This window comes from Buteo buteo, chromosome 17, assembly GCF_964188355.1.
Source record: "Buteo buteo chromosome 17, bButBut1.hap1.1, whole genome shotgun sequence".
Lineage (NCBI taxonomy): Eukaryota > Metazoa > Chordata > Aves > Accipitriformes > Accipitridae > Buteo > Buteo buteo.
The window spans coordinates 1,032,018-1,051,135 of NC_134187.1; the positions used below are offsets into that span (position 1 = coordinate 1,032,018).

Below are 19,118 nucleotides of genomic sequence, written 5' to 3' on the forward strand. Positions count from 1 at the left end.
CTGATAATTTTCAACTAAGGAAGATGCTCTAAGAAATACTCCACCTCCAGGAGAGCAGAAGTTAATGCGGTTCTTAGTCTCTCCGGCGTCCTTGTAACCTATCTGATTTCTACCGTAACTCTTCAATAAGCAAGATTTCTCCCCCTGGAGAAGAATGATTCCAAAGCTGTGTACAGAGGACTAAGTTTGGAGATAAAGAGAATGTAAAGTACTGGAGGTGGGTGGGCTGAGATGTGAGTTAATGTGTCCTTGTAGGGAGTAATAACTGTTTTCAGAAATGGGTTCAAATTGAGTTGGCTGATCTCGTTTGTAAAGAGGAAGTTTGCTGTGCGATGTCCAAACAGCACTGGAATTAGCAAATTGCTTCTGACAAATGAGTGTCACTGATGTTAGCCACAATAAATCAGGAAAAAAAAAAAGTCTGTTTTTTTTTCTTTCCCTCCACTCACCTGAAATGTGTTGGGGAGGGTTTCTGTGGTGTTTGTTGTGGGGGCTGTGTGCTCTGAGGTGGCAGCAGGTGTCTGCTTTCTGAAATGGGAGACAGCTGCTGTGAAATCTGCCCAGAACCCACCTTGAGCTCTAGAGCCCCAGTGAATCATCAAAATCAATGCTTTTGAGACTGTTTTGGTAACTCCTGCTTCTCTATGGCACCTTGATTACACAATTTCAGTGTCTGGCATTTTGAAAATTCAGAAACAGGGGCAGCGTAATGCTTATGCAGAATCATGTTGTTGATAAACTTCAGGTGTGCAGGCTTGTGGTCTTTCTCCCAAGGTTTTGGGAAGACGAGGTGGTTGTTCTTGCCCTTTTGGTTAATGTTCTGGGTTATTTTCCTTGCTCATCTCTGTTTTTGTTAGCTGGGGATGGCTTGTGTTACTTGCCAGGAAATAGAGATTCTTCTAAAACAACTTGCAAAAACCTTCAAGTCCTTCGTATGAAAGAAACAGCTTCTGTGACCCGCCAGCTGCTGTACAGCCCTGCAGCTCAGGAGATGCACCTGAGATAAAGGATGGGTGTGACAGTGGGTGGTTCTTGTTTATTCCTGGTTGGAAATCTTGTGCAATGCTGCAACTCTGCACCGGTGGGAACGTGGCACGGAGAGGTGGCTGTGGGTCCAAGTGGGAACCACCTGGGTAAGGAGAGAAGGGGCCTGTTTGGTTTTGTGGGTGCCTTTGAGGATAATGTAGCACCACGCAATAAAAATGGTTAGCTGCTTGCTTTGTTGATGAGGCTAAGCCCGCGTGTCCTGCCGCTGTGGGCACGGACCTATCTGCAGCAATGGGTGGATAGTGGGGGCAAAACCACCCCTGCTGCAAGCCTGGAGGGGGCTGTTGCGGCTGTGCTGGGAGAAAAGGTGTGGATAGGGCTTGCTGCAGTAACCGGAGGGAGCTGAAGCATGTACGCTGCTTGGTGCTGGCGTGTTTGGGGCTGGGAAGATGCTGCTTGTGCTCTGTCTGGGAGATGGTGTGAAATACTTCCACGGCTCAGGTGCAAGCGTGCTGCCAGTGTGCTGGGGCAGCCCTTGCAGCCCCGTGGCCCTGTTCCGACTGTTCTGGCCTGCCTGTTCCATGGTGGATCATTTTCACAGTTATCTGGGGGGATTTAATCCCCCTCCAGGGTCTCAGGGAAAGTGGAGGGGGGAGAGCAGCCCCATGGGCTGTTGCAGCCGGTGGCTGGGTCCCTACACGCTCGGCAGGGCTGGGCTGCAGCCCTTCGGGATGTGACTCATCCCTGAGGCTCATCCTGCTCCTCCCGCCTGCTCTGCCGGTGCCTCTCCCGTGTCCCCACCGGGACCCTCGCTGCCACCGTCCTTGTAGGTGAAGCTGCTCCGGTGCGTCCGGTGGTGGGGTGGTGGTCTGTGTGGGGAAGATGCTTGGGGCAAGCTGGGCGGGCTGGCTGCAGGGAAGCAGGAGGGGAGATGGAAGAGCTTTTGCAGAACTCCTTCACCGGCTCTCGGTACAGACAGAGCCCGGCTCTGCTCTCCTCTGACCCAGCCTGGCTGTGACCCTCGGCTCCCCGAAATGGCGGGGAGCCCCTCGCAGCCTGCCAGTGCTCTTTGCTGGGGGGGAAGCCGGGCTGTCGGGGCGTGCACGGGGCTGTGCCCGCAGAGGCAGGGCTGGGGCAAAGGTTTCTTTCGTTCTCCTGGTGTTCGTCGCCGACCTGGAGTGGACGGTGGTGAGGAGGAGGAGGTGGGTCAGGCTGGGGAAGGGGTCCTGGCTGAGCTGGGGGAGCTGTGCTGTGCCAGTGTCCCCCCCGCCCAGGCTCACAGAGGTGGTGGGCATGGGCAAGTCGGGGCTGATCTCACCTCCTGGGTGTGCCGGGCTCTGCATGCCCATGTGGCAAGATGGGCAATGGGGCCTCGCTGTGGCCCCCGGCCCAGCACCCTGGTGAGCAGCCCCCTTCTGCTGGGGGGGCCGGGGGGCACGGACCAGGTGGGATCGAGGAGGACGGCCACCCGCATCCTCCTGGGGAGGCAGCAGTGGGCAGGGACCATGGGATGGGGTGCTTTGCCGTGGTGAGGGGCTGGGGGGGTTATTTGGCTGGCAGGATATGGTGGTCCTGGGGAAAGCCATGGGACCCCTGGCTGACGAAGCCCCGTTTGCAGGGAGCCTGAGCTGCCCTGCACGCTGCCCCACATGGACACACGGGTGCAGGATGGGGCCGAGGCACTGCTGGAAGGATGCCCAACGGCCGAGGTGAGCGTGGGCAGGGGTTCAGGGGCTGGAGATGCCCCACGGATAACTGTGGCAGGGTCCTGGCGGTTGGGGGACCCCCCACGGGTGGAGGATGGGGACGTGAAGGTCAGGTGCGGGGATAGGACTGAGGGTCACGTTCAGGCTGGGTAGGGGGGACTGCAGCATGGAGGAGCCAGCTTGACCCTATAGCTTCCATGGGGCTGGAGAGACAGGCTGGGGATGAGGGGACATCCCAGCTCGCCCCTCTCCTCCCGGCGCAGGTGTCGGAGGGGGCCCGGTGGGAGCAGCGCCCGGCGGGGCAGTGGACGGTGGCGGAGGTGGGTGCCTGGCTGGCTGCGCGGAGCGGGACCCGGGAGCTGGCGGAGCTGGCGCAGGAGCACGCCGTCTCGGGCCGGGTCCTGCTGCGGCTGACGGAGGGGACCCTGCGGCGCATGGGGGTGGCCCCGCGGAGCCGGCGCCGGGAGCTGCTGCGGGAACTGCTGCGACTGCGGCTGCAGCAGGAGCTCGAAGAGCTGCTGAGCATCGTTGGGGGTGAGCATCCTCCACCCCGGGGCCGTGGGTTCAGGGTGGGCACTGGCTGTGACGATGCTGGGGGTTGCGCGGGCAGGTCCCCCCAGGTGGTCACCATCGCCTCTCTCCCCAGAGTGAAGGTGGTGTCCCTATGGATGTTCCGGAGCCTGCGGGAGGAGAGGTGACGCCACGGGAGGACAAAGCAGCAGCTGGAACTGAACACCTGAGGCAGGAGTGGTGCTGGAGGGGGCCCCGAGGTCGCTGTGTCCCCCCGAGAAGCCCAGACCTGCAGGAGAAGTGGTCACCGGGTCCCCGGCAGCACAAGTTGAAGGTGGCTGCCCCTTGTGCCACTGCCGGCTCCCATGGGGTCCCACCAGCTCTGGCAAGCTGGGGGGGAGTCCTACCCAGTCCCCCAGGACCCTGCTGCAACCACGGGGCAGCCCAGCCCCAGGAGCGACCCTCCAGCGATGGGGCACAGTGGGCTGTCCATCCGTGGGGCAGAGGGGCAAGCGTGGTGGGGGGGACGAGGTCCCGACTTGCTGCAATGGGGAAATCCATCGCCTCTGTCCCCAGGGTTGGCGGGAGGAGCAAAATAAACACCTTCCTGGCAATGACAGAGGGGTCTCCGCTCCCAGATTTCACTCGGCGCTGAAAGCCCAAGCCCACCGGCAGCCCGGGAGAGGGAGGCTGCAGCCTGCTCTCCCTTGGTATTTTCCCAGCCCTAAACTTTTGCAGCAGTGGGAAGGTGGCCAGCCCCCCCCCCCCGTGCTGGTACAGCCACCACCAGGCAGGCTTCCCGGGCGGCTGTGAGCTGGTGGGGCAGGATCCGTCCCTGGGACCTGATTCCCTGGGGCGGGGGGGTGTGTGTGGCACGAGTGGTCCTTCCCCCTGCAATACCCTCCCATGGCACCCCGAGTCTCGTGTCTGAGAGGTCAGGGGGCTCCAACTGGATCCTATGGACCCCCCCAAAGAGGGAGGGGAGCCAGGAGGTGGGGGAGTCCCTGGGTAGGCAGCATCAGCTGGGTAGGGCAAAGGTGAGTCTGGGGGGAGCAGGTTTGGGGGGACCCTGGGTGCAGGGCTGTGGTTGGAGGGGTGATGCCCATGGGGTGTCTTTGGGATTCCCCTGAGGCAGCCCCGGATCAGCACCCTCAGCAAATTTGCAGATGACACCAAGCTGAGTGAGGCGGTTGACACACCTGAGGGATGGGATGTCATCCAGAGGGACCTGGACAAGTTCAAGACGTGGGTCTGTGTGAACCTCCTGAGGTTCAAACAAGGCCAAGTGCAAGGTCCGGCACATGGGTTGGGGCAGCCCCCAGTATTAACACAGGCTGGGGGCTGAAGGGATCGAGAGCAGCCCTGCAGAGAAGGACTTGGGGGGACTGGTGGGTGAAAAGCTGGACGAGACCCGGCAATGTGCGCTCGCAGCCCAGAAAGCCAACCGTGCCCTGGGCTGCGTCCCAAGCAGCGTGGCCAGCAGGTCGAGGGAGGGGATTCTGCCCCTCTGCTCCGATGGGGTGAGACCCCACCTGGAGTCCTGCGTCCAGCTCTGGGGTCCTCAGCACAGGACAGACATGGACCTGTTGGAGCGGGTCCAGAGGAGGGACACAAAGACGATCCGAGGGCTGGAACACCTCTGCTGTGAGGACAGGTTGAGAGAGTTGGGGTTGTTCAGCCTGGAGAAGAGAAGGCTCCGGGGACACCTTATTGCGGCCTTTCAGTACCTAAAAGGGGGCTTATAAGAAAGGCAAAGACTTTTTACCAAAGCCTGTAGAGACAGGACAAGGGGCAATGTTTTAAACTGAAAGAGGGGAAGATTCAGACTAGATATAAGGAAGAAATTTTTTATGCTGAGGGTGGTGAGACACTGGCCCAGGTTGCCCAGAGAGGTGGTCGCTGCCCCATCCCTGGAACCATCCAAGGTCAGGGTGGACGGGGCTCTGAGCAACCTGATCTGGTTGAAGGTGTCCCTTCCCTCATTGCAGGAGGGTTGGACTAGATTACTTTAAAGGTCCCTTCCCACCCAAACCATTCTGTGATTCGATGATTCATGAGTAAGAGGAGCAGGCTGGGGAGGTTTCCAGCCAAAAGGCCCAAGTGCTGCCCAGTCCCTGCTGCTTTCTCCCTGGTTACAGGCAGCAGCTTTGCCAGCACCCCACCAGCTCTGGATGGGCGCACTGGGCACCCCTGTGCAGAGCCCAGGACACGATCTGGGAGCTTGATGTGGATACCCGGGGCTGCTGCTGCCTTCTGACCTGCCTGGCTCAGCCCCAGCGCAGGCAGCAGCTGCCGAGTTTCACTTTCACTCTCTTTTGCAGGCAACGTACTGATTTCCAGGAAAGCAGAAGCCCTCCTCGCTGCCTTTACGAACGGGAAGCAACAAGCCATCTTGGAGACGGGTCGGCTCTATAAAGAGAGGGGCTAGGCTGGGCTGACACCAGCCTGGGAGCTGCCAAGACGGTAGGAACTTGCTGATGAGCTCTGGGATGCTGGGAGCTGGGGGTCGGCAGAGAGCTGGGATCTTCTTTGTCTTCTGCTTCGTCTTTCATGTGTTTTCCTGTCCCTTGAGAGATGCCAGGGAAGGAATAAGGGGTTTTAGGGCAGCAGGCGAATGGTCTCTGCTCCGAGCGTGGGATGGAGGAAGCAGCCTTTGCTCGCCAGCCTGTTTGAGGAAGATCAAGGTGTGTGTGGCTGCAAGGGTTGAACTGGGAGGGCAGGAAGGAGGCGAGGGGGTCAGAGCAGGAGTAGGTGGGGAAGGAGAAGACATGCCGGGGGGATTCAGGGCAGACCGATGTCTGCGGAGGTGCAAAGCCTGGCTTCAAGAGCTGGCAGCAGGGCTGGATGGGGAGGGAGCCATCAATGTTCCTCCCAGCCAGGGCTGATCCTGCCCACCCCAGGTGTGACACAGCCCCACGGTGAGTCAGGATGGGTGCGCTCGCCTGAAGCCCAGCTGGGCTGCGGGCCAGGGGCCGGGGCGGCTGTGGAGCTGTGCATGGACCTGCACCCTGATGTCATTTGCTTCCCTGCTCTGGAGACAGGGGACAGGGCTGGGACGTGTCAGAGCAAAACCGGGGAGGTGGGTTGGCAGCTCTGTGGGCCCTCCTGTGGCCTCGGAGGCTGCAACGGCTAATTTGGGGAACATCGCTGATAATAACTCTTCCCATGGCATGCTCTCTGTCAGCATTAACGGGGGTACAGAAGCAATGGGTGCTGGGGTGCGTGGGTTGCTTGGGTGGTGGTGCCTGCCTCCCGTGCTGCTTGTTAGAGAGCGTGGCAGCACTGGGGTAACGAGTGTTGTTCGTGGGACATCCTGCTCTGTCCCTAAGCCTAGGGGGGAGAGTTCTTCCTTTTCCTCCCTATGGAGTGATGGTGGGATTCACCTCCTCCAGCCTCTCCTACAGTCTCTGGTCCCTCTAAGGCACAAGCGCTTCCAGAGCCCGGTTCCCCTGCGCAGGGCTGGGGAAAACACTCTCAAAGGGGCTGCTGCCATGAAACGGGGTGCAGGCAGTCCCATGGCAGGTCAAGCTGCCAGCCTTCCTGCTTCCCTCATTCGCTTCCAAGCAAGAAAGCGATCCTGAGTAATTCCGCAAATATGCTTAGTCATCCTCTGAGTGCATTAACGCAATTGCATGTGGTTTTTCCTTACTCTTGAAAAAATATGAAGCCATGCTGGGACTTCCAAGTGTGCCTGGGTGCTAGTTCAGGGTCTGGCTGGGCTGAAGTTAATGATCTCAGTTGCAGCCATGCGGTGCTGTTTCAGGCATCTGAGGCTGAAATAGCGTTGGTAATGGGCCAGCGGGCGAGAATTTGGGAGGGGACAGAGCCAGGACAGGTGCCCAAGTGGACCGCACCGCATGGCGTCATGGTCAGCAATCAAAGCTGGAGAGAAGGAGCAGGAAGGGGAAATGTTGGCGGCTGCGGCCATCACGTGCGCTGAGGGTCTGCTTCCCAGGGAGCGGCTGGACATCTGCCTGCCGATGGGAAGTAGTGAATAAACACTCCGCTTTGCTTTGCGAGCACGTGCAGCTTTCCTTCGCTTGCTAAGCTCTCCTTATCTTGACCCAGGAGTGTTTCTTGCTCTTGCTTTTCCACTTCTCTCCCCAGTCCCGCTGGTGGGAATGCACGAGCTGCTGGTGGGTGCTTAGTTGCTGGTGGGGTCAACCCCCCTCGTGTTTCTCCCGCTCTCTTCGGGGGCTTGAGCTTCACCCACAGCAGCAGATGCATGATTTGGGCAGTGGTGGGACGTGGCACGTGCTGCCACGTTGTCAGTGCTGCTCCCCCCGTCTCTGCCACATCCAGACTTTGTCTTGAGGCTGGCTGAGCCTGACCAGAGAGCACAGATGTTAACTGGGCAGCCCGTGTATCTGGAGCTGGGACTTTTCCACAGGTGTCCAGGCTTTGCTCTTACAGACCAGCCCACTCTCCATCCTTCAGCCTGCTCTCCATCCTTCCACATCTTCTCGAGAAAGCAGGCGTGAGCCCCAAACCCTCCCTTGCTGGTGGCTGCATGGTGCTGGCAGGAGGGCTGGTATTTGAGAGGTCAGCTGGTAGTTGTGTTACCAAAATCCAGAATAAAACTCCTTAACACCAATGTGAAGTTAAGAAGCAGGCACTTCGTTTATTGCAGCGCTGGCGACACAGGGGATCACTCCTAGAAAGGCGTGTCCCACTTAGTATCAAAATCCATCTGTTTTTACAGACTTTTTCTGTCAGGTCATTGTTACATAAGCTCTTTACATAAAAATGCATACTATGCTCGCTCTTAAATTTAACCTTTATAATGATTGGTCCTTTGATTATATAACCTTATCAATATTCTTATTTAAAAACAATCATTGGTCAATTTCACTTAGCTCTACTGATTGGAGTCTTCGATACTCAAATCAAGATGGGAAGGGTAAGGGGTTTCCAAGCAGCATAACTGGTGTCCATGACAGTTTCCTTAGTTTCTTGAAACAAAACATAGAAAAAACAGTAACTTCCTGGTGAGGTGTCTATGGTTAGCTATTTCAAACTTCAACAATATTAAGGTTCCTATAGTCGCACATAACACAGTTCCTAAAGATTCTATGGCTACATTTCAAACTTAACAATCCTATACATTATGCTTCACAATTTTACTTATTAATCAAACCTAACTCTTCTATGTGATTAAATTCTGTTTTCTTTATCAGAATATTTGCAGCAGTTGGGTACTGGGGGAGGATCCCAATGCTGGGGGGATCTTTTTTTAAAAGAAAAGGCATAAAGGCACATGGACAGTGAGAGCATCAGCTCCATTAAGGTTAGCAGCCAAGGACCTTTCCAGTGCATATGGGATACTAAATGAAGGGGGAAATGATAAACAAAACCACACAGGGACGCAGACTGGATAGACAGGGGGTCCCGGAGACAATGCCGATGACCCAAAGTCTCCAGTCACTAACAATGGGCCAACAGGATGCTCCAGGCACAGCTCTGGATGGGAACAACTTGGATTTTTCCCAGCCACTGGGGTGGGAATGATGTACGTCCCAAGAACCAGCTCCTGGGGGGAACGGGCATGAGTGAGGCGAGTGAGGGGCTCCACGCCGGCAGCTGGAGCGGGACCGCGGGTCACAGCCTGTGTGCCTGGTGCTGGGTATTCGGGGTGAGTGTGTCCTGTGAGCGTGGGGTGCCCATGAGATGAGTGTGTGAGTGCGTACCTCTGTTTGCTGGTGAGCACCAAGCTGGACCAGCCAGCGAGCAGGAGACCCGCGGGGCTGGTAAGAGGGTGCAGGATGCAGGCAGGGGTGTTGGATGGACAGAGGGGCTGTGCTGGTGCTCAGGGGATTCACGAATGCCCACAGCTGCCTGTACTTATGTGTTTATAAGTCCTGTTGGGTATTTATGGGCACTGTTGAAAGCAGCACCTTGTCCACGGCAGGTTGCGTGGCCAAGACAGAGAGCGTGTGTGTGTGTGTGTCTGTGAGTGTTGTCTCCAGGATAGACGCTCACCTTCAGGGTTGAACCTGCAAATGGTAAAGCAGCAGGCACATCCATCGTCCCGCGACAGAGACCCCCAGGTCTTGGGGCATCCCAGGCTGGGCTCCAGCAACCGGGTAGGAGGAATCCCCAGGGCTAGAGCTGCTGGAGAGCCCTCTTGTAAGAGGCCCTGGCCTCTTACAACATACCTTAAAGAAAGTCTGTTTTCTTCTTCCACAGCCATGGGTTCACAGGAGGACATACTAGAGGATGATCAAAAGGCACATCTTGCTAAAAGACTACTGGCAGAAGCATGTGAGAAAGAAGGACTAGATGATGGATACTGGCTCCCCAAACTGTCGCAGATACTGGGAGTCAAGTCCAGAGAAGCCCTGAAACATCTGCAGTATGAGGACTACCTTAAGCTGGAGTGCGAAGTACGGTACCCCTGGGAAACAAAGGCGCTCCGAAAACTCCTGGAACTAACAGACAGCAAAGCAACTTTTGAGGAGCTGCAGAAGGAGCGCTTGGAGCTAACAAAGCAGAGGCAAGAAGCGGCCAAGCTCGCCCTGAAGGAGCTGAAAGAAATGCGCAACAGCCGCAGCCACAGCAAGGATGTTCTAAGACAGAAAGAGGAGGCTCTGTGGCAAGCCATGGAGATTCCCAAAGAGTACTGGGCACCACTGGAGAAGTCACTGGTGGACGTGCTGGAGAGCATCCGGAAGCAGCTGGAGCAGCAGGAGCTGTCAGCGGGCCGGGGTGAGAACGTCTCCGACACGGAGGTCCTGAGGCGGGCGTCGGGGGGACTGGCCCTGCAGGGCATTTACAGAACGAACGGCCTTGCGGATGTGCTGGCAAGGCGAGACCAGCTCATCAGGGTTCCCGACGGATTCAAGCTCGCCAGTCCAGAGCAAGGGTCGCTGCTTGAGAGGAAGGAGTTCTCCTCCTCTGCAGCAGAAGCCACTTTCACCAAGTCCATGGAGCGGCTGGGGTTCAGCATCAGCGTTGCTGCCAAAGCCGGGTTCTGGGGGTTTAATGTGGAAACTGGTGTAGATTACAGCAGGTCCTTGCAGTCAGAGGACACCCACCAGTCCCGCTCTGAGCAGAGCTACATATGCACCGCCAAGTACCAGTACATCCCGCTGGCCTCCTGCTACTTCCAAAAGCACCAGCTTTGCCTCTCGGATGCGGCCCTGCAGGAGCTGCAAGACATCGAGCATCTTTTGAGCATCACTCAGGAAGCAGACAGGGCCCACACTCTGAAGAGCAGGTGCGCGAGCTTCTTCAGCAGGTTTGGGTCCCACGTAAACCAGGGTCCCCTCCACTTTGGGGGGATATTCTGGTGGAAGGCATCCGTGGAAGGATTCAGAGCTGAGCAGCGGGAAGAGGTGAAGCAACAAGCATCTGAAGCACTGAACTGCTACGTCGGGGCCAGCTACAGCAGCTTCAGTGTCAGCGTGGGAGCAGACGTGGATGCTTCGAAATCCAGCTCACAGGCTTCTTTTCAGGGAAGAGACAGCAGGAGTGCCCACACAGAGGTTCAGCTCTACGTGGCCACCACAGGGGGCCCATCAGAGACGGATTCTCTTCCTCAATGGAAATCGGGGCTTGTAACTAATAACGCAACGTGGCATGTTATTGACCGAGGCTTTCAGCTGATCCCAGTGTGGGATATAATCCTGTTCAATCACAAAAGTGATTTCAAGTCCATCTATGAGATGAGCAGCAGCCTCAGGGCCGCGTACGAGGTGCTAACGAATCACAGTGTCGGCACCATGTTTGGAGAGGAACTGGTCAGTGCAGTGGAAGAGGCCAGAGCTTTCGTGGAGCGCGTGAGGGCCTGGGACGTGACAGGGGATGAAAGGCAACTGCTCACGCTGATAGATTTCAAACAGAATCTGAATGAAAAAACCAGAAACCATAGTGTCTGGATCAACGTATGCCTGTCGGACAAAGCAGTGCAGGAGTTCCTGGCGAATACCGTTCTGTTTTGCGAGAAGTCACCTCCAGAAAACACCATCTACATCAAGTCTCTGTTGAGGTGCCTCTTGGATCCTCATGTCTATTCTGTCAAGGACTTCCCCAGGTCTTCCTTCATTATGCAATGGATCTTCCATACTGAGCACGTGCTTCCCGAAACTCCCAATGTTTCTGAGCTTGAAGATCTCACCAAGACACTGCTGCAAATGAAGGAGTACATCCAGGAAGCCACCTACGCACCTGAAACCTCTGCATCTGCCATTCACGAAGCAAAGATAAAAGCCACCTTGACTGTAAGTCTAGCTGTTTATTCCTTACTCCAGTTTCTCCAGGAAAGGGCACAGAAAGACATAGAACTGTTGGTGCTTTTAATTACGACCAGCATGGGATACCAGGTGGAAAGGAGCACTTTTCAGTACCTCCTTGGATGTCCTGAAATTAACTTCATGATAAATGAAATCCAAATGGGACATAAGGAGTATCTGAGTCTGAAGGAGCAAGATGTTTACAGAGCCCAGGCATTCCTGCTGCTGCTGGGTCTAACTGTGACGTCTGAATATAAAGCGGTGTCCCCTGAGCAGAAGAATGAGCGTTTAGTTTTCATGGAAGATCAGATGAAAAACTTATGGTCCGCAGAAATAAAAACTCTCCTTGAAAAGCACAGTGCATTCAAAGACTGGGAGAAGCTGGAAAGTGACTTGCATTCCTTCATCAGTGGGCGCTTGGATGACACATGTGACGATCTGAAGAAACACAGTATCATCAAAGACATGGAAGACACTTTCCAAAGAACAGAGTCTTCCAGTCAGTCCAATTCCAAATCAGACAGCAGCGAATCCAAAACAAATCAAGCCACTGCAAACCAAGAGTTCCTCCACTTACTTAAGCGCCTTGGACTAGAAAGTCACTATCCAAGAAAAATGGGGACTGAAGATTTCCACATCATATACAAGACATCTTTACATGACAGCCAGCCCAGCAAGGACAATGAACTACCATTTTACTTCTTGCAAAAGCTATTAACTGTGGATTATCGGGTGAGGTACCTGACTTGCAAGGACGACAGCAACCCAGGACTCGCAGCTGTGCCAAAAACCACAGAGCAAGAGCATGAACCCTCGCAGTCCTTTGATGAATTTTTCACTGATTTGGAGGAAGAAGGCCCTGAGTCTGCAACCAAGGACAGTAGTGTGCACCCCATGGACCTCCAGATGGCAATTTTTCATTGCGCTGATGATTTCATGAGACAGTACATTTCAACGAAGCTTGCTTTCTGCCAATTTGCGCTACCTCTCCTGGTACCAGACCCATGCACTTCACAGATAGAGTTCCCCCTCTGGTCCCTCAGTCAAATAAAAAAGAGCTGGAAAGGGTCTGAGAAGTCGGGAAAGCAGACCAGAATTAACAGTTACAAAAACCAACTCATTTACCAGGCAAAGACACCCATTGTGTCCTTCCTAAGGATCGGCAGTTCTCCCTCCTCTTCCAAGTCTCAGATCCTGAATGCTCTGCTGAGCAAACAAAACCATGACACTTTTTTCCATCGACATTGCAAAGGCAGCACCAAAGACTGTTTGCTGATGAAAGGTGTTGTGGAGATCTCCTGGTACTGTCCCCGGGGCAGTGATGATGACAGCTTTGACTGCTGTGTTGCTTTCTGTAACCTGCATGGAGATGCAAGGGATCACGAAGAACAGCTGCAGTTTTTACAGGAGATCTCTGCTGTGAACGTGGCTTTCATATCCAACTCTGATCAGAATGACGAGAAAGGGAAGAAAATTTTACGTGACCTGTGGCAGTCGCAAAGTCCTTTGGTTTGTCTTTTCACTGAAAAAGAGAATGTTGCACCTGGCCAATCTAGGCAAAACATAAGAATAGGTATCAAGAACAAAAACGAAGCAAAATTAACGGGCGAGCTGACAAAAACAATCAGGGATCTCCTGGAAGGGTCTAACATGCTTTTCAGCCTTGACGCCTGCCTGGACAAAGCTCGCAAGCACGGGTTCTTAGTCGACGAAGATACAGATGCGTGTGTGACAGCCAAAGAAAAGGCAAAGGCGCTGGTAAAGCTTCTAAAGAAAGAGAAGTTGTCTGAGATCAAATCCCAGCTACTGCCTCTTCAAGGAAAACTGTGGTACACGTGGTGCAAAAAGGACAAAGAACTCACTCGCTTGCAGGAAAAGGGGAACAAGAGCATAGAGCATCATCGGAGCCAAGTTGAGTCAGAGAAGTCAGCAATAAGAAGAAAGCAGCTAGAGAAGGCATTCCCCCTCAATCAGCTGATGAAATCAGTCCTTGGCTTTCTCCAGTCACAGCCAGCAGATGCCAAGAAATACTTCCTGCAGTGGATGAAGGTGTTTATGGATGACCTGTCCTCTGGTCGCCTTGACGAACTGAAGAGAGAGTATCACCAGTTATGGTCTCAAATCCTGGCAATAAAGAAAACCAATGAAAAAAACAATGTGAAGCCTCTGTTGCTGAGTCAGTTAGATGCCCTCTCCAGTGAAATCAACGATTCATCCATTGGCCTTGAGCATATTTTGAGAGAGATAGGGCAGATTTATGAAGCTCTGGAATCAATGAACTCAAAGGATAACTGTTGTGTCAAACTACCTGAAATTGCAGCTGATCTGATGGTTTCAGGGCATCCTGTCGAGCTGATGGATGGTGATGCTTCTTACGTACCATTACAATGGATCGGAGCAATCTTTGACAGATTAATTGAGAAGCTAGGGGACAAACGAGTATTTGTTCTCTCAGTGCTTGGCATCCAGAGTACAGGGAAGTCAACCCTGTTGAATGCCATGTTTGGTCTTCAGTTTAGTGTCAGTGCAGGGAGGTGCACCCGGGGAGCATTTATGCAGCTAATTAAAGTGGACGAGAAGCTGCAACAAGATCTGGACTTTGATTACATGCTAGTTGTTGACACAGAGGGACTTCGTGCCATAGAGATGGCCAATAAACAGTCCCGTAATCATGACAACGAGCTGGCCACCTTTGTCATTGGCATCGGCAACATGACTTTGATCAATATCTTTGGAGAAAATCCTTCAGAAATGCAAGATGTCCTTCAGATTGCTGTCCAGGCTTTTCTGAGGATGAAGCAAGTAAATCTTTCCCCAAGCTGCCTGTTTGTACACCAAAATGTGGGAGAAATAACTGCCAAGGAACAGAACATGGAAGGACAAAGACGTCTGCAGGAAAAGTTGGATGAAATGACTGTGACAGCTGCCCAGCAGGAATTCTGTGACATCTCCTGCTTCAGCGACGTCATCCGCTTTGATGTGAACACCCACATCCATTACTTTGCTCACCTGTGGGAAGGAAACCCCCCAATGGCACCACCCAACCCCACCTACAGCCAGAACGTCCAGGAATTAAAGAGCAAAATTCTCCAAGCTGCCACAAAGGAGTTACAGGGCAGCATTTTGAGGCTCTCGAGCTTGAAAGTTCGTATTAGTGACCTCTGGAACGCTTTGCTGAATGAAAACTTCATTTTCAGCTTCAAGAATTCTGTGGAGATTGCTGTGTACAAGAAACTGGAAACCGCATTTAGTCAGTGGACCTGGCAGCTGAGGAGTCACATCTTAGACTTGCAAATGAAACTGGACAATAAAATTCGGAATGGGGACTTGCAGAAGGTCACCACAGAACACCTTGAAAAACTAGTGCAAGGGACAAGCGATGCGATCATGAAAGACATGGAAAAGTATTTCAGTGAAGACAGAGACTCTGAGACACTGGTCCAGTGGAAAGGCAGCACGGAACTGAAGCTGAAAGAACTAAAAGAGTCTCTTCTTCTTGAAACGAAAAAGAAGTGTGAGAATCTTATTGAACTAAAGAAGAACCAGTGTAAACTGGATGCAAGGAAGTCAGAATATGAAAACGAGCTCCTGAAAAGGAGTAGGCAGTTGGCTCTGTCTCTAAAAGGCCAGAGACTAAGTGAAAGACAACTGAGAGACAACTTTATTTCTCTCTGGGCAATCTGGATTACTGAAGTCTCCTCTGCTGCTCCCCCTGTGGAACAGGTTGATATCGATGTGGAAATAGAAAATGTCCTTCTAGATCACTTTAAGGAGCCTAAGTTACATGCACGAATCAGGACATTTCCCAAACGCAAGGTATTTTCTGTTGACTTGGAGAAACATGTCGCTAAGAAAAAACGTTGGGCCATCTTGAGTATGAATTTTGAGGATGCTGATGTGAGCAACATGCACCGCATTACAGATAACATCATAGCGTGTGTGAAGGTAAACATTGATAAGAAGGAAAAGGAGAAAAGGGATTATAGTCGAAGTTTTATTCATGAAATACTAAATGAAGTACAGAAAGGTATGAACTCTGTCCCTAGCAATGCAAAATATAGTTTTAATACAGATTACAGAATAGATTTATCACTGTATCTGTGCAGAATGGCAGCAGAAAGGTTTAAAGCCATGCATGTAGCATTCAAAAAAGCAAATGATCCAGCCATCTACCTGGAGAGCAAGAGAGAAGATTTCTTTAAAAGTTTCCAGATTTCCTGCCGAGGAGCCACTTCTATCACAATATTTGCTGTTTACCTGTGTGACAAGATTGCCCCAGCTCTTCACCAGGCAGTCTATGAGAGGACAGCTCTTGCCATAGCTCGAGACATGAAGGGTAAAATCCCAGATTTCAATGGCAATAGATCCTCTCTGGAAGTTTGCATACTGAGATATCTGGCAGAAGAAGAAGATTTTGAGAATTTCAAGGAGTACCTTAATCACCCAGACGACTTTTTACTGAGTTACATTGAGACATGTGTTGAGATGTACTGTTTAGATGAGAACAGGAGGCTGGAGAAGTTTTTAGATGACTCCCTTACTCACCTCTATGAAAGCATCCAGTCAGCTGTTTTTAAATCAACCAACATTGTCAAAAACAGAAAAGACAGAAAAGACAAAATCTCTCTTTGGCTGGATGAATTTTGCAGCACACTTGGAGAGGTGCTAAGCTTGCCCAGAAGGGACCTGAAAGGCATTGAGCATCAGGAGATAACAGACATAGAGTTCCTGAATAATGCCGTGACAGAAGCACTGGCTTCCCTGAAGGATCGTCTCAAGGAAGAGCTTGCTAGTGCTGACATGAACTCATTTGAAACACAGCCTCACACAATCCTGGCTGAACAGTTTGCAGGGTGCTGGGAGCAGTGTCCCTTTTGTGGGGCTGTTTGCACAAGCACCATACCGAATCACAGCGGAGACCATCAGCTTGTCTTCCATCGTCCACAAGTTTTGGCAGGATTCAGGTGGCATAAAACAGACAATCTGGTCATTGATATTTGTTCTAGTAGCGTTGCAAGTGACTGTTTATTCAGGGTTGGTGAAGACACATGGATCCCCTACAAGAGATACCGGGATGCAGGACCTCCTTATTCCACTTGGAACATTCCTTCTGATCCATCCATGCAAGCGTACTGGAAATGGTTTGTGTGCCATTTCAGGACAGAGCTAGAAGAATGTTACAACGGGAAATTTCATGGCAAAGGAGAAATCCCTGCTTCATGGCAGCGAATGACAAAGCAAGAAGCGCTTGACGAACTGGAGCAGCTTTAGGTCAGGTTGATCTGAAGGAAGAACTGCAACTGCTTTCCATTTTGGAAGAACATAGTACAAGTCTATCCACAAAACATTGTTATAATGACTACGACCTCAAGCCATATGAAGAAAACAATATCTAATTGCTCACAAAGTTGGGTGAAATAAGGCATGCTACTTCTGCCATCGCTCAGAAATTTCCTTGCCTCATGATAAAGTCAGCATACTCTTCCCTTCTTGCCATAAACATTTACCTCCACTTTGTCTTGGAGCAAAAAAGCAAAAAATTCCTGCAGTGAGCAGTCATATGGCCAAGATAAAGACCAAGTGCCAGATGGAGAGCAAAGACAGCATTAGAAAGTACCAATTTTATCAGCTGCTATGAGAAAATAAGTGACACTGGTAAAACCCCAGTTTTCCTGCAGCAAGTACTTGTCACACTTAAAGAAAGGGCTGCAGGATCTGAGAGCAGCTCAACATTGGCTGCAAGCTGTGCTGTTTAGCTTTTCAGGATTATCATTCCCTTATTGATCCCTTATTGATAAACTGAGCTAGTACTGAGACCAGCAGCTGCTCTGTCTCCGATATCATTAAAGCAGTTAACACAACAGCCTATGTGGATTTAGGTAGTGGCTTAACTCAATGTTCGCTAGCTATACTTCATATGTTAAGGTGAGCTGTTCCTACTCAGGTGCCTGGGCCTGGGGAACTTTCCTCCAGCTCTTAGCCACAATAGCAACTGCTCTTGCCGTTTGCTTAGCTGTTGAGCAAAAGCCTCTGTATGACCAATGTGGAGAATTATATATCTTTGCAGCTTCCTCGGCAGCCATCGGCAGTGTGTGACGTTGGTGTTTGTGCTGTCCAGACAGGCTAGTGGCAACGGAGCCGTGGTCTGGAGAACGTGTAACCAGCTGGGACTGCACCAGTGAGGTGGCTGGTGGTTTTTGCTGTGCAGTTCCTGCAACGCCACTGGAAACCCGAGGACCAAGCCCTCCTGGAGAGTTGGCCAAAGTGGTGATTCACTATAATCCCTTGTAGTCTTTGCTAATAAACTAGTCAAATTGGACTGGACCGGTCTCTGTATCCTTTAATTCCAGGTGAGCCACAGCTGTGTGTGAATTCAGCGTTTGTGCTGTGAAGACAGGCAGGCAGCAACTGGGCGATGGTCTGTGGAAGGGTGTGTGGAAGGATAGTGTCTGCTCCTTTCAGGGTGTCTGGTCAAGAACCTTCTTCGATGTCTCAAGGGATAATAAGGAGGGGAGGAAGCTGTAAACGAGAACATCCAGTTAAACAAATCTGACCAACAAGTGATAAGGGAGGCAGTGGTGGGAACCAAGCCTGGTCAGTCACACTAACTGATGAGCGAGAGGGTGAGAAGGTTTATTCCAGCGAGGTTATCTGATCGGGGAGCTGGTCAGCTGGGAAACTAAGGGAAAAAAGGGGAACCAAACCCAAGACGCAGACCTGACAAAACAGACGTGGAGACAACAACAGGAAGCAAACCTCACCATCACTGTGTGAGTGTGTGCTGCAAGGACTAAGCACCAGTTACTGGTGAGAGATGTGTGTGTATGAGTGGATTTGGGGCCAGCAACTGGAGTCAGACTGTGAGTGTAGGTGCCTCCGGCCCATGGTGTCAGCTACTGGAGTGAGTGGGGGGGTCTCAGTGCCAGCTACTGGAGCAAGTGGGGGTCTTTACCCTACAGCCACAGGGAATGGGAATGGTGTGTGTCCTGAAAATGAACGACCTGGGGGGGACCAGCGTGAGTGAGGGGACTGAAGAGCTGAGCACCAGCAGCTGGAGCAGGACTGTGGCTCTCAGCCCACGTGCCTGGTGCTGGTGGCTGGGCAGGGACTGAGTGTCCATATCCCCCAAACCGGGTGTGCGTGGGGTGTGCATGTGAATTCACTAGCAAACTTCAAGCTGGACCAGCCGGTGAGTAGGGTGACCTCGGGCCCAGGCTGGGGTGTCAGGCGGGTGGAGGGTCTGTGCTGGTACCTTCGCCTTGCCCTGTGCCCGAAGCACTCTTTCCGGGCTTTTTTCTCCCACGTGTACTGTGCATTGCTTGCAAGCTTTAGGTGATCGTCATCTTTCAGATGTCTCAAAGCCTGTATGCCGGTAACTCCCAGCTCCTTCTCCAGTACAGGGAGTCAGTACTCTATGCGGCGGCCCACGTTTTTCGGTGTCTCTGCCAGTCCACCTTGGCCCATGTCTCCCTTGGAGGGATCATGCTGCACGTCATTCCTTGCAGACATTGCTGTGGGAAGGAATGCAAACATGCCTTCAAGTGACGCAGGGATGCAGTAACTCTTCTGTCTGTAACTAAGGTTCTCAGTGACACCGACTCGCTCAAAAGAATCGTTAGGGAAGGCAAAAGACCTGATGGTGTTGGGATGTGAATATAAAGCTGAGCAGGAACTGCCTGGTGGG

The 19,118-nt window shown here is 52.5% G+C and overlaps 1 protein-coding gene across 1 annotated transcript; it reads left to right on the forward strand.

The window, feature by feature from the left end:
- Nucleotides 1–1,042: 1,042 nt before the first annotated feature.
- On the forward strand, nucleotides 1,043–17,743 carry LOC142040714 (interferon-induced very large GTPase 1-like). The gene is made up of 4 exons (XM_075048851.1): nucleotides 1,043–1,133; nucleotides 3,340–3,537; nucleotides 5,525–5,887; nucleotides 9,390–17,743. Exons 3-4 carry the CDS (start codon nucleotides 5,818–5,820, stop codon nucleotides 16,703–16,705), a joined length of 7,386 nt encoding a protein of 2,461 aa, XP_074904952.1. The 5' UTR covers nucleotides 1,043–1,133; nucleotides 3,340–3,537; nucleotides 5,525–5,817; the 3' UTR covers nucleotides 16,706–17,743.
- The last annotated feature ends 1,375 nt before the right edge of the window (nucleotides 17,744–19,118 follow it).

Excerpts from the sequence above, each read along its gene's own strand:
- LOC142040714 (XM_075048851.1), top strand. The coding sequence starts at position 5,818 with ATGGTCTCTGCTCCGAGCGTGGGATGGAGGAAGCAGCCTTTGCTCGCC. Across the intron at positions 5,888-9,389 it reads CCTGTTTGAGGAAGATCAAG|CCATGGGTTCACAGGAGGAC; the intron begins GTGTGTGTGGCT and ends CTTCTTCCACAG.